General features: G+C 47.2%; 1 protein-coding gene across 1 annotated transcript in view; it reads left to right on the top strand.

Annotated features, from left to right (window-relative positions):
* The first annotated feature begins 8,229 nt into the window (after window positions 1-8,229).
* MTCL3 (MTCL family member 3) overlaps window positions 8,230-11,083 on the top strand; it is a 35,690-nt gene continuing 32,836 nt past the window's right edge. Inside the window, exons 1-2 of the mRNA XM_065401425.1 lie at window positions 8,230-9,066; window positions 9,757-9,981. Coding sequence (XP_065257497.1) covers window positions 8,230-9,066; window positions 9,757-9,981 — 1,062 coding nt within the window. The remainder of the gene's footprint in view (window positions 9,067-9,756; window positions 9,982-11,083) is intronic.

Genomic DNA, 11,083 nt, shown 5'->3' with positions numbered 1-11,083 from the left:
GCTTTCCCTTCATCCACAGACCCAGTTATCTCATCATAGAAGGCAATTAGGTTAGTCAGGCATGATTTGCCCTTGGTGAATCCATGCTGACTGTTCCTGATCACTTTCCTCTCCTCTAAGTGCTTCAGAATTGTTTCCTTGAGGACCTGATCCATGATTTTTCCAGGGACTGAGGTGAGGCTGACTGGCCTGTAGTTCCCTGGATCCTTCTTCTTCCCTTTTTTAAACATGGGCACTACATTCGCCTTTTTCCAGTCATCCGGGAACTCCCCCGATTGCCATGAGTTTTCAAAGTTAATGGCCAATGGCTCTGCAATCACATCCGCCAACTCCTTTAGCACCCTCGGATGCAGTGCATCCAGCTCCATGGACTTGTGCTCGTCCAGCTTTTCTAAATTGTCCTGAACCACTTCTTTCTCCACAGAGGGCTGGTCACTTCCTCCGCATGCAGTGCTGCCCAGTGCAGTAGTCTGGGAGCTGACCTTGTTCGTGAAGACAGAGGCAAAAAAAGCATTGAGTACATTAGCTTTTTCCACATCCTCTGTCACTAGATTGCCTCCCTCATTCAGTAAGGGACCCACACTTTCATTGACTTTCTTCTTGTTGCTAACATACCTGAAGAAACGCTTCTTGTTACTCTTAACATCTCTTGCTGGCTGCAACTCCAAGTGTGATTTGGCCTTCCTGGTTTCACTCCTGCATGCCTGAGCAATATTTTTATACTCCTCCCTGGTCATTTGTCCAATTTTCCACTTCTTGTAATCTTCTTTTTTCTGTTTAAGATCAGCAAGGATTTCACTGTTAAGCCAAGCTGGTCACCTGCCATATTTACTATTCTTTCTACACACTGGGATGGTTTGTTCCTGCAATCTCAATAAGGATTCTTTAAAATACAGCCAGCTCTCCTGGACTCCTTTCCCCCTCATGTTATTCTCCCAGGGGATCCTGCCCATTAGTTCTCTGAGGGAGTCGAAGTCTGCTTTTCTGAAGTCCAGGGTCCATATTCTGCTGCTCTCCTTTCTTCCTTGTGTCAGGATCCTGAACTCGTTCATCTCATGATCACTGCCTCCCAGGTTCCCATCCACTTTTGCTTCCCCTACTAATTCTTCCCTGTTTGTGAGCAGCAGGTCAAGAAGAGCTCTGCCCCTAGTTGGTTCCTCCAGCACTTGCACCAGGAAATTGTCCCCTACACTTTCCAAAAACTTCCTGGATTGTCTGTGCACCGCTGTATTGCTCTCCCAGCAGATATCGGGGTGATTGAAGTCCCCCCATGAGAACCAGGGCTGTGATCTAGTAACTTCTGTTAGTTGCTGGAAGAAAGCCTCGTCCACCTCATCCCCCGGTCTGGTGGTCTATAGCAGACTCCCACCACGACAGCACCCTTGTTGCTCACACTTCTAAACTTAATCCAGAGGCTCTCAGGTTTTTCTGCAGTTTCATACTGGAGCTCTGAGCAGTCATACTGCTCTCCAGGGCCGGCGCAACCCATTAGGCGACGCGCTACAATTTGGGGGGTGGCGACCGCGGCGGTACTTTGGTGGCGGGACCTTCCGCCGCCTTTGTGGGGGGTGGCATTTCGGGGCGGGACCTTCCGCCGCCTAGGGTGGCAGAAAAGCTGGCGGCGCTCCTGCTGCTCTCTTACATACAATGCAACTCCCCCACCTTTTCTGCCCTGCCTGTCCTTCCTGAACAGTTTATATCCATACATGACAGTACTCCAGTCATGTGAGTTATCTCACCAAGTTTCTGTTATTCCAATCACATCATAATTTCTTGACTGTGCCAGGACTTCCAGTTCTCCCTGCTTGTTTCCCAGGCTTCTTGCATTTGTGTATTGGCACTTAAGATAAATCGCTGATTTCCTGCTTTCTCAGTATGAGGCAGGAGTCCTCCCCTCTTGCGCTCTCCTGCTCATGCTTCCTCCTAGTATCCGACTTCCCCACTTACCTCAGGGCTTTGGTCTCCTTCCCTTGGTGAACCTAGTTTAAAGCCCTCCTCACTAGGTTAGCCAGCCTGCTTGTGAAGATGCTCTTCCCTCTCTTCATTAGGTGGAGCCCGTCTCTACCTAGCACTCCTTCTTCTTGGAACACCATCCCATGGGCAAAGAATCCAAAGCCTTCTCTCCGACACCACTTGCGTAGCCATTCGTTGACTTCCACGATTCGACAGTCTCTAGCCGGGCCTTTTCCTTCAACAGGGAGGATGGACGAGAACACCACTTGTGTCTCAAACTTCTTTATCCTTCTTCCCAAAACCATGTAGTCTGCAGTGATCTGCTCAAGGTCATTCTTGGCAGTATCATTGGTGCCCATGTGGAGAAGCAGGAAAGAGTAGCAATTCGAGGGCTAGATGAGTCTTAGCAGTCTCTCCGTCACATCATGAATCCTAGCTTCTGGCAAGCAGCACACTTCTTGGTTTTCCCGGTTGGGACGGCAGATAGAGGACTCAGTCCCCCTGAGGAGGGAGTCCCCGACCACCACCACCCGCCTCCTTCTCTTGGGAGCGGTGGTTGTGTGAGGGAGATTCCCAAACCTGAGCCATTCTTTTTGGGTGACAGATCTGAGGAACTGTCCCAAATTGAGGTGTCATTAGAAGAGGTTTTGGAACAAATTGATAAACTAAACAGTAATAAGTCTCCAGGACCTGATGGTATTCACCCAAGAGTTCTGAAGGAAATCAAATGTGAAATTGCAGGACTACTAACTGTCATCTGTAACCTATCATTTAAATCAGCTTCTGTACCAAATGACTGGAGGATAGCTAATGTGACACCAATTTTTAAAAAGGGCTCCAGAGATGACCCTGGCAACTACCGGCCAGTAAGCCTCACTTCAGTACTGCGCAAATTGGTTGAAACTATCGTAAAGAACAAAATTGTCAGATACATAGATGAACATAATTTGTTGGGAAATAGTCAACATGGTTTTTGTAGAGGAAAATCATGCCTCACCAATCTACTAGAATTCTTTGAGGGGGTCAACAAGCATGCGGACAAAGGAGATCCAGTGGATATAGTGTATTTAGATTTTCAGAAAGCCTTTGACAAGGTCCCTCACCAAAGGCTCTTAAGCAAAATAAGCAGTCATGGGATGAGAGGGAAGGTTCTCTCATGGATTGGTAACTGGTTAAAAGATAGGAAACAAAGGGTAGGAATAAATGGTCAGTTTTCAGAATGGAGAGGGGTGAATAGTAGTGTCCCCCAGGGATCTGTACTGGGCCCAGTCCTATTTAACATATTCATAAATGATCTGGAAAAAGGGGTAAAAAGTGAGGTGGCAAAATTTGCAGATGATACAAAATTACTCAAGATAGTTAAGTCCCAGGCAGACTGCGAAGAGCTACAAAAGGATCTCATAAAACTGGGTGACTGGGCAACAAAATGGCAGATGAAATTTAATGTTGATAAATGCAAACTAATGCACATTGGAAAACATAATCCTAACCATACATATACAATCATGGGGTCTAAATTAGCTGTTACCACTCAAGAAAGAGATCTTGGAGTCATTGTGGATAGTTCTCTGAAATCATCACTCAATGTGCAGCAGCAGTCAAAAAAGCAAACAGAATGTTGGGAATCATCAAGAAAGGGATAGATAATCAGATAGAAAATATCATATTGCCTCTATATAAATGCATGGTACTCCCACACCTTGAATACTGCGTGCAGATGTGGCCACCCCATCTCAAAAAAGATATATTGGAATTGGAAAAGGTTCAGAAAAGGGCAACAAAAATGATTAGGGGTATAGAACGGCTTCCGTATGAGGAGAGATTAATAAGACTGGGATTTTTCAGCTTGGAAAAGAGGCGACAAAGGGGGGATATGATAGAGGTCTATAAAATCATGAGTGGTATAGAGAAAGTAAATAAGGAAGTGTTATTTACTACTTCTCATAATACAAGAACAAGGGGGCACCAAATGAAATTAATAGGTAGCAGGTTTAAAACAAACACAAGAAAGTATTTTTTCATGCAACACACTGTCAACCTCTGGAACTCCTTGCCAGAGGATGTTGTGAAGGCCAATACTATAACAGTGTTCAAAAGGGAGCTAGATAGATTCATGGAAGATAGGTCCATCAATGGCTATTAGCCAGGATGGGCAGGAATGGTATCCCCTAGCCTCTGTTTGCCAGAAGCTGGGATTGAGTGACAGGGCATGGATCATTTGATGATAACCTGTCTGTTCATTCCCTTTGGGGTACCTGCCATTGGCCACTGTCAGAGGACAGGATACTGGGCGTGATGGACCTTTGGTCTGACCCAGTATGGCAGTTCTTATGTTCGCTGATGCTAATTAAATAATAATTTAGCTTATGTACTAATGTTTCCAGTTCTTCTTGTTTATTCCCCATACTCCCTGCCTTTGTGTATAGACATCTAAAGTGTTGAGCGGATTCCCCCACTGATTTCCCTCTTGTTGCTCCTATGTCCCCATTGTAATCAAACTCAGAAGGAAGAAAAAGAGGTATTTTTATTGTTGTTTTTATTTATATATACTTGGGAGATACTCAGGGCTGGTCTACACTAACCCCCCCACTTCGGACTAAGGTACGCAAATTCAGCTACGTTAATAACGTAGCTGAATTCGAAGTACCTTAGTCCGACGTTACCGCGGTCCAGACGCGGCAGGAAGGCTCCCCCGTCGATGCTGCGTACTCCGCTCGCCGAGCTGGAGTACCAGCGTCGAAGGCGAGCACTTCCGGGATCGATCCGGGGCACTTCCGGGATCGATCCGGGATCGATTTATCGCGTCTTAACCAGACGCGATAAATCGAACTCAGAAAATCGATTGCTTACATCCGGACCCGGATGTAAGTGAAGACGTACCCTCAGATACAAAGTGATATGGGCCACATAATGCTTGGATATGTAGACAAATCTACATAATATACACAAGAATAAATAAATATTTGAATCATCTTTAGTAAATTAGAATGGCACTGTTTCTATTTTTACCAAATATGTTAGGACTTTGTCAATGAAATACTTTCTTTTTTATTCAAAGCGTACATTAATTAATTACATATGGAATTATCTCTAGCAGAGGAGAATAGTTTGGCAGTGTCTCTCTATCTTTACCAATTGCATTAGGAGTTTGCTAATGAAATGTAATTATGATTTTGCTATACTTGAAATGCAAATCAAGGAAATGAACAAAGGAAAATCCAGTTGTTGTCATCCTGCTGCTGCATCAGAAGGCGTCTGGCATCACTGTCTCCTCACGCTAGTCTTCCTTAAAAAGAAGAATAAATAATTGATCAGAATCTATTGTTTCCCTGGAATGAATTCTGAACGAAAATTGTCCACATCTACTGCAACCTAATCCTCCTGTTTGCCCTGTAATCCGATACTGCCATGTACAGCTAAGGAGAACTGCAACTGTGCCTCAAGGCCTGGGCGTGGTTCTTGTCGTTTAATGTCTTCTTTTCTTTTCTCTTCCCTTTGCTGCTTCCTCCCTCCCCCACCCTCTCTCCGAGGCCCAGTGAGGTCAGCTCACGAATATTGCTGCATTTCTCTGAGATACTCTGGCACAGCTTGGTACCTCGTGTGTGTATGCATTTTACCAGCCCGGCAGCAGACAAAGTGGCGGTGAGTAATGAGACTGCCTTACAGTAGAGCCATTGTTGGTGTTGGGTTTTTGTTTGTTTGTTTGTTTGTTGGGGTTTTTTCGTTGTTTTTTTTAAATAATGTTCAATACGATTAAAACTCAACACATTGTAAATCATTTAGGGTAACCCTGCGAAAACGCCCTCTTCCTTCTGCATCCTAAAATCGGGACAAAAGCCAGAAGCACCCGCAAGCTTTAATAAACACTTGCAATGTGTGCAGCACATTTAAACCTACTAGAATAAGAAGGACGTGATCTGTGCTGGGAGAGTGAACAAATTAAATGGAAGCCCCTTCTGAATTCTTGGCTGCTTCTGTCTCGGGGGATTTAGTTTCACACTGGCCGGTGAAAACTGTGAACCTCTCTCTGGTTTGCTGTTGGGGGTTGATTGTTTTCTTTTTTCTTTCTTTCTTTTTTTTCCGCCTTGGCAGCTGTTTCCAGCAGGAAAACCTGCAGAAAGGCAACCGCGTCCTGTCACCTCTTTTGACGCCACGTGATTTTGCCTCTAGCGTGCGGATTCTATTGCAGAGTTTGTGCAGATGGGGAATTCTTATTTGGAAATGGGTTTCGGTTGCATTAAAAAGATTCTTTAATTTGTATAGAAGCCTGCCGGTGCTGGAATTTGGGACACGAAGGATTCAAGTTATATTCCTGGCAGATCTTTGCTGAGCCTGATGACTTTGCTGCAGTGAAACTTCAGGAAGAAATCCAGGTAGCGTGTAGGGTTACAGATTTGTTGGTTTAATTTTTAGCAACACCTAAAAGTCATAGTAATGAATAAGATACTGAAATCAAGTTGATTCCACCCGTTTTCAGCGTCTATATATGCAGTTTTTGACTGCAAGAAAAAAGAGGCTTTTTCAATAAGAGAATTCTGAAAAAGAGCAGCTTAAAATTCTGTCTGCAATAGGCAACTGAAATGTAAAGAAACACATTTCATAAATTGTTTTTATAAAGTAATAGATTATAGCATCACTTCTGGCAATTAATATATTGGAACTTTCTGCCCAGTTATGTACTTCTGAACATTAATTTTCAATACTTCAACTAAAATCATTATTGTAGATGTCAATGCATGTAACAGTAATCAGTGCATGCCTGGCAATAAGCAGTGTCATAGCCTAGAGTATGTTCCAGAGTTATCTCATTGGTACTGAATATAGAATGACCTTGCCAAATTCAGGTTTCTCTCTTTACTGTTTAATGCTACAGCTAATTTTAGATAATTAGAAATTTACTGGGATCCCTAAGGTTTTTACTTTTGCATAAATTATCACTATAAATAAAAGTTGAATAAAGGCTATTAAATACATTTTGTTGATCACAGTGATCATTTTCAGATTATACTAAGAAATATCTTTGTAAGGTTGCACCCAATAAATACCCTTTATATAATCGATTGTGACCATGGAAACTATCACTTTTCTAATATGGAAAAAAGTTGCCAACTGAGAGTAATTTGGTAACCATAGCAACAGTCTGGGGTAGTCTAAATGTGTTCTCTGCTTCCTAGCCTTTTAAATATAAAGATGGGTAAAATTGGCCAGATAGACGTCTCATAATTAATAAATGTAATAATCACTGAGAAATCGGGGGGGGGGAGTAAACTTTCACATATGAATCTTAAGAACTAGTGATATAGTGCCCCCGGACAACAAATTAATTACAAATCTGGGTTCAGAGGTTAATTTAGTAATATGAATAACAATAACCTACACCATTGTTTAAGGGCGGGGCTAGTAACGACTCCTCTGTTTAGGTGGTCTAACCCTTCGTACTACTGGGAGATCCCCGTTAGAGCTAAAGGAACTTCTGGTTTTATTTTCACGTGGGTAACCCCAAGAGCATAAAATACTCCCTTCCCCTCCCCTCTTGCCAATGTCCTTTTTGACAGCTTGGTGAGTGCTTTCTAGCACCATAGAGCTACATTAGCATCTCTAGCTATACACACGGAACAACGGTGGACAAAGCAAGGAAGATGTGTACGAGACAAGTACCTCTTGCCATTCTTTACTGAAGGGAACCACGAGTTCTGACATCAGCAGAAAAAAATCTCCCCTAGAGACATAAAGGAGCCAGGGTCTGATCTCAGCTACACCAGAGTTACTCAAATGATTTCAACAAAGTTACTCCGAATTTATATGGGTGTAAAGGATACCATCCCAGACTGCGATGACTGCAAAGAACACCAATTTTTAACTTGCTAGGGACTGAAATCAAGTGCCCGAGTTTACAGCTGTGTGGAGTTGGTTTGGAACAAAGCGCTCAGCCTCTGGCCTCCAGGCGCCTTCCCTCTCCAGCAGCAACGCGGCCCCTAACGGATAGCTTGGAGGGAGCGGGCAGTATTTACATACACCCCGCGGGCTGAGCTCCCTCCCTAGCGCGGGGGCTGGGCGCGTGCTGCCCCGCGGGGCTCCGGGCCTGGGTTTCCATGCTAGCAAGCCCAGCTGCGGGTGTGCCGCGCTCAGTCCGGTGCGAGCACTGAGCGTGTGCGCCTCTCACTGCCCCCCGTTCCCTTCTCTGTGCAGCTCTTTCCCCAGCTCCCAGGGAGGAGGCGGAGGAGGATACCCCGGCTGCCGGACGCCAGTGAGGCTGCCCGGCGCTAGCAAGCAGCGATGAACCAGCCGCCTGCCGGGGGCGCTGCAGCTGCTTCCGAGCCTCGCCAGCATCCGGAGGGGAGCAGCAGCAGAAAGCAGCAGCAGCAGCGAGCGTCCTCTCCGGCAGGCCCCAGGGACAGCCGCCCCGCCGCCACCCCCCCGAGAGCCGCCGCGGCCGCCTCCAAAGGCAGCTGGGCGCGGCCGCCGCCAGGGCAGAGAGGCGGCCGGGGCAGGGGGGACAAGCCGCCGCCCGCGCTGCTGCGGGGCGCGGCGCTGCCGGGAGCTGTCCAGCCCGCGGCTGGTGCTGAAGCGCAGCCGCACGCGGCGGGGGCAGCCGCAGCCTCCCGGGCGCCGGAGCCGCCTCCCCCAGCCACGGAGCCAGCCGGCGAGGAGCCGCCGCCCGCGGGAGGAGGGGGAGGAGGAGCGGGCGAGCGGGAGGGGGCAGCCGCGCTGCAGCCGCCGCCCAGGAACTGGAGGGGCAAAGCGGGGCGGGCTCCGCAGAGGGGAGGTGGGGAGGCGGCCCCGGCCCCTCCATCTTCCTGTGGCGCAGGCAAGGGCCGGGCGGCGGGCGGCGGCGGGTGCTGGCGGGAGGGATGCCTGCAGACTGAGCTCATCCAGTTCCACCTGCGGCGGGGGCTGGCGGCCGCGGCCCAGATGCAAACCAAGGGCGGCAACCACAGCAGCGCCGCCGCCCCGGCCGAGGCGCCCCTGGCCTCCTCCCCCTCGCCCATGGCGGCGGCCGGGCCCGAGGGGCTGCAGCAGGGCGCTGGGGGCGGCGGGAGCCCGAGCCCGCCCCAGCAAGAGGAGCTGCAGGAGGAGATGGAGAGACTGCGGGAGGAGAACGAGACCCTCAAGGTGAGCGGGGGATGGGCGATGGGAGCGAGATTCCCCCTTTATTCCCCTAGGGAGGAGGAGGAGGTCGGCTACAAGGGTGTGAACCCCGCCTCGGGGCAGGTGGGGGTGGAAATGGGCAATGCCTGGCTTCTCCATCCCCCCGCCTCCTGGCAGATGGGGAGCTAGAAAGGGGCCTAGCACATGGCATCCACCCCCGGCAGAGGTGGAGGGTGGGGCTGGGAAGATTCCTCTGGGGAGATTTGTGAGCTGAGCTGGGAAGGGGCAAGGCCTGTCACCCACACCCTTCCTGGGGAGTGATGGGAGTGGGGGGAGTAGAAGGGGAGAGCTGTTTAGCCAACCCCTTCTGCTGCTTCACATCTGTGGGTGGGCAGAATGCTGCACAGCAGATACAAAGCATCATGGGCTAGATTTCTGCTTGTTTCCTATTTCTTCTGCTAGCTCATGAGAGGGAGGATTTATAATAATATCAGTATAATACTATACAAGGGCAATAATGTGTTTTAGTTCATAGTATCTCTTTTACTGCCCTCCATTTCTCCCATTTGTCTTATTTTTTAATGGGCATGGAGGGAGAAGACCTGTTTTCCAGCTCCGTTGTAGCCACATTTCCCTATGTTTTATCTGTGTATCTCTGATATTTATTTTCTTGGTTCATCTGTTTGTGTTCTCCTGTGCCTGACTGGGTGTCAGAATGAGATAGATGAGTTGAGGACTGAGATGGATGAGATGAGGGACAGTTTCTTCGAGGAGGATGCTTGTCAGCTGCAGGAAATGCGTCATGAACTGGAGAGAGCCAACAAGAATTGCCGAATCCTACAGTACCGGCTCCGCAAGGCTGAGCGCAAGAGGCTCCGCTATGCACAGACTGGGGAGATCGATGGAGAGCTCCTGCGCAGCATGGAGCAGGACCTCAAGGTACAGAAGCACCTAGTCTCAGTGTGTGGGTGGGTAGTTGAAGAAGGAGAGAACTGAGTGCTGAGGCAAAATGGTGCTCCCATATCCTAGTCTCTGACTCAGACATTCTGCTCCATACCAGTTTGAAACACACATCTTCTAGACTATGCAGGGAGCACAGGGTATAGGAGGCCAGACTTACCCTTTGGTTTGGGGGGCAGAATTTTAAGGGCCATGTTTTGGGCTTCAGACATGTCTTTTATTCAGTCTTTACTGAAGCCAATTCTTGTTGAAGTCATCAGGAATGTGAGTAATTGCCCTGAGTGATTACATTCGGACCTTTTTAGGTCATTACAAACAAAACAGCTTACACCCTATGGGCCAGTTTTTGTAACCCAATTGAATAGTCCCATTGACTCCAGTGGAACCATTAGAGTATTTACTTAGGCTTCAGTGAGATTATTTTTATGAGTAAGTTGTTCATAGGGTGAAATCATGCCTCCACTGAAGTCAATGGAAAAACTCCCATTGACTTCAGTGGGAGCCAGGATTTCAGCCATAGATCTTAAGGCCAGAAGGGACCATTACGATCATCTTATCTGACCTCTTGCATAATACAAGCCATAGAGTTTCACCAAGGGATTTCTGCCTCAAGTCCATAACTTCTGGCTGAGCTACAGCAAATATTTTAGAAAGAAAACCAATCACTTCAAGTGATGGAGGATCCACTAGATTCATAGGTAAGTTGTTCCAATGGTTAATTGCCCTCATTGTTAAATATTCATTGGGCCAAATTTGTGCCTTATTTCTCGTCTGTGTGCTTTATTTCTAGTCTGAATTTGTCTACCTTTAGTTTCTATTCACCACATCTTGTTATGCCTTTAACTGCTGAATTATATACCTCTACTGTTAGAAATCTTGTCACTGTACTTATCAACTGTGATCAAATCACGTATTAACCTTCTCTTTAATAAGCTAGATACATGCTTTAGTCACTGTAAGGCAGGTTTTACAGAACTCAAATAATTCTTGTAGCTCTTTTCTGAATCCTTGATACAATGATACAATGATAAAAACATCTTATTTCTACTGTAACTCAATATTCCCCTGCATATACATTAAA

The sequence above is a fragment of the Emys orbicularis genome, chromosome 3 (assembly GCF_028017835.1).
Source record: "Emys orbicularis isolate rEmyOrb1 chromosome 3, rEmyOrb1.hap1, whole genome shotgun sequence".
Classification (NCBI taxonomy): Eukaryota; Metazoa; Chordata; order Testudines; family Emydidae; genus Emys; species Emys orbicularis.
This window is presented reverse-complemented; position numbering and strand designations above follow the sequence as displayed.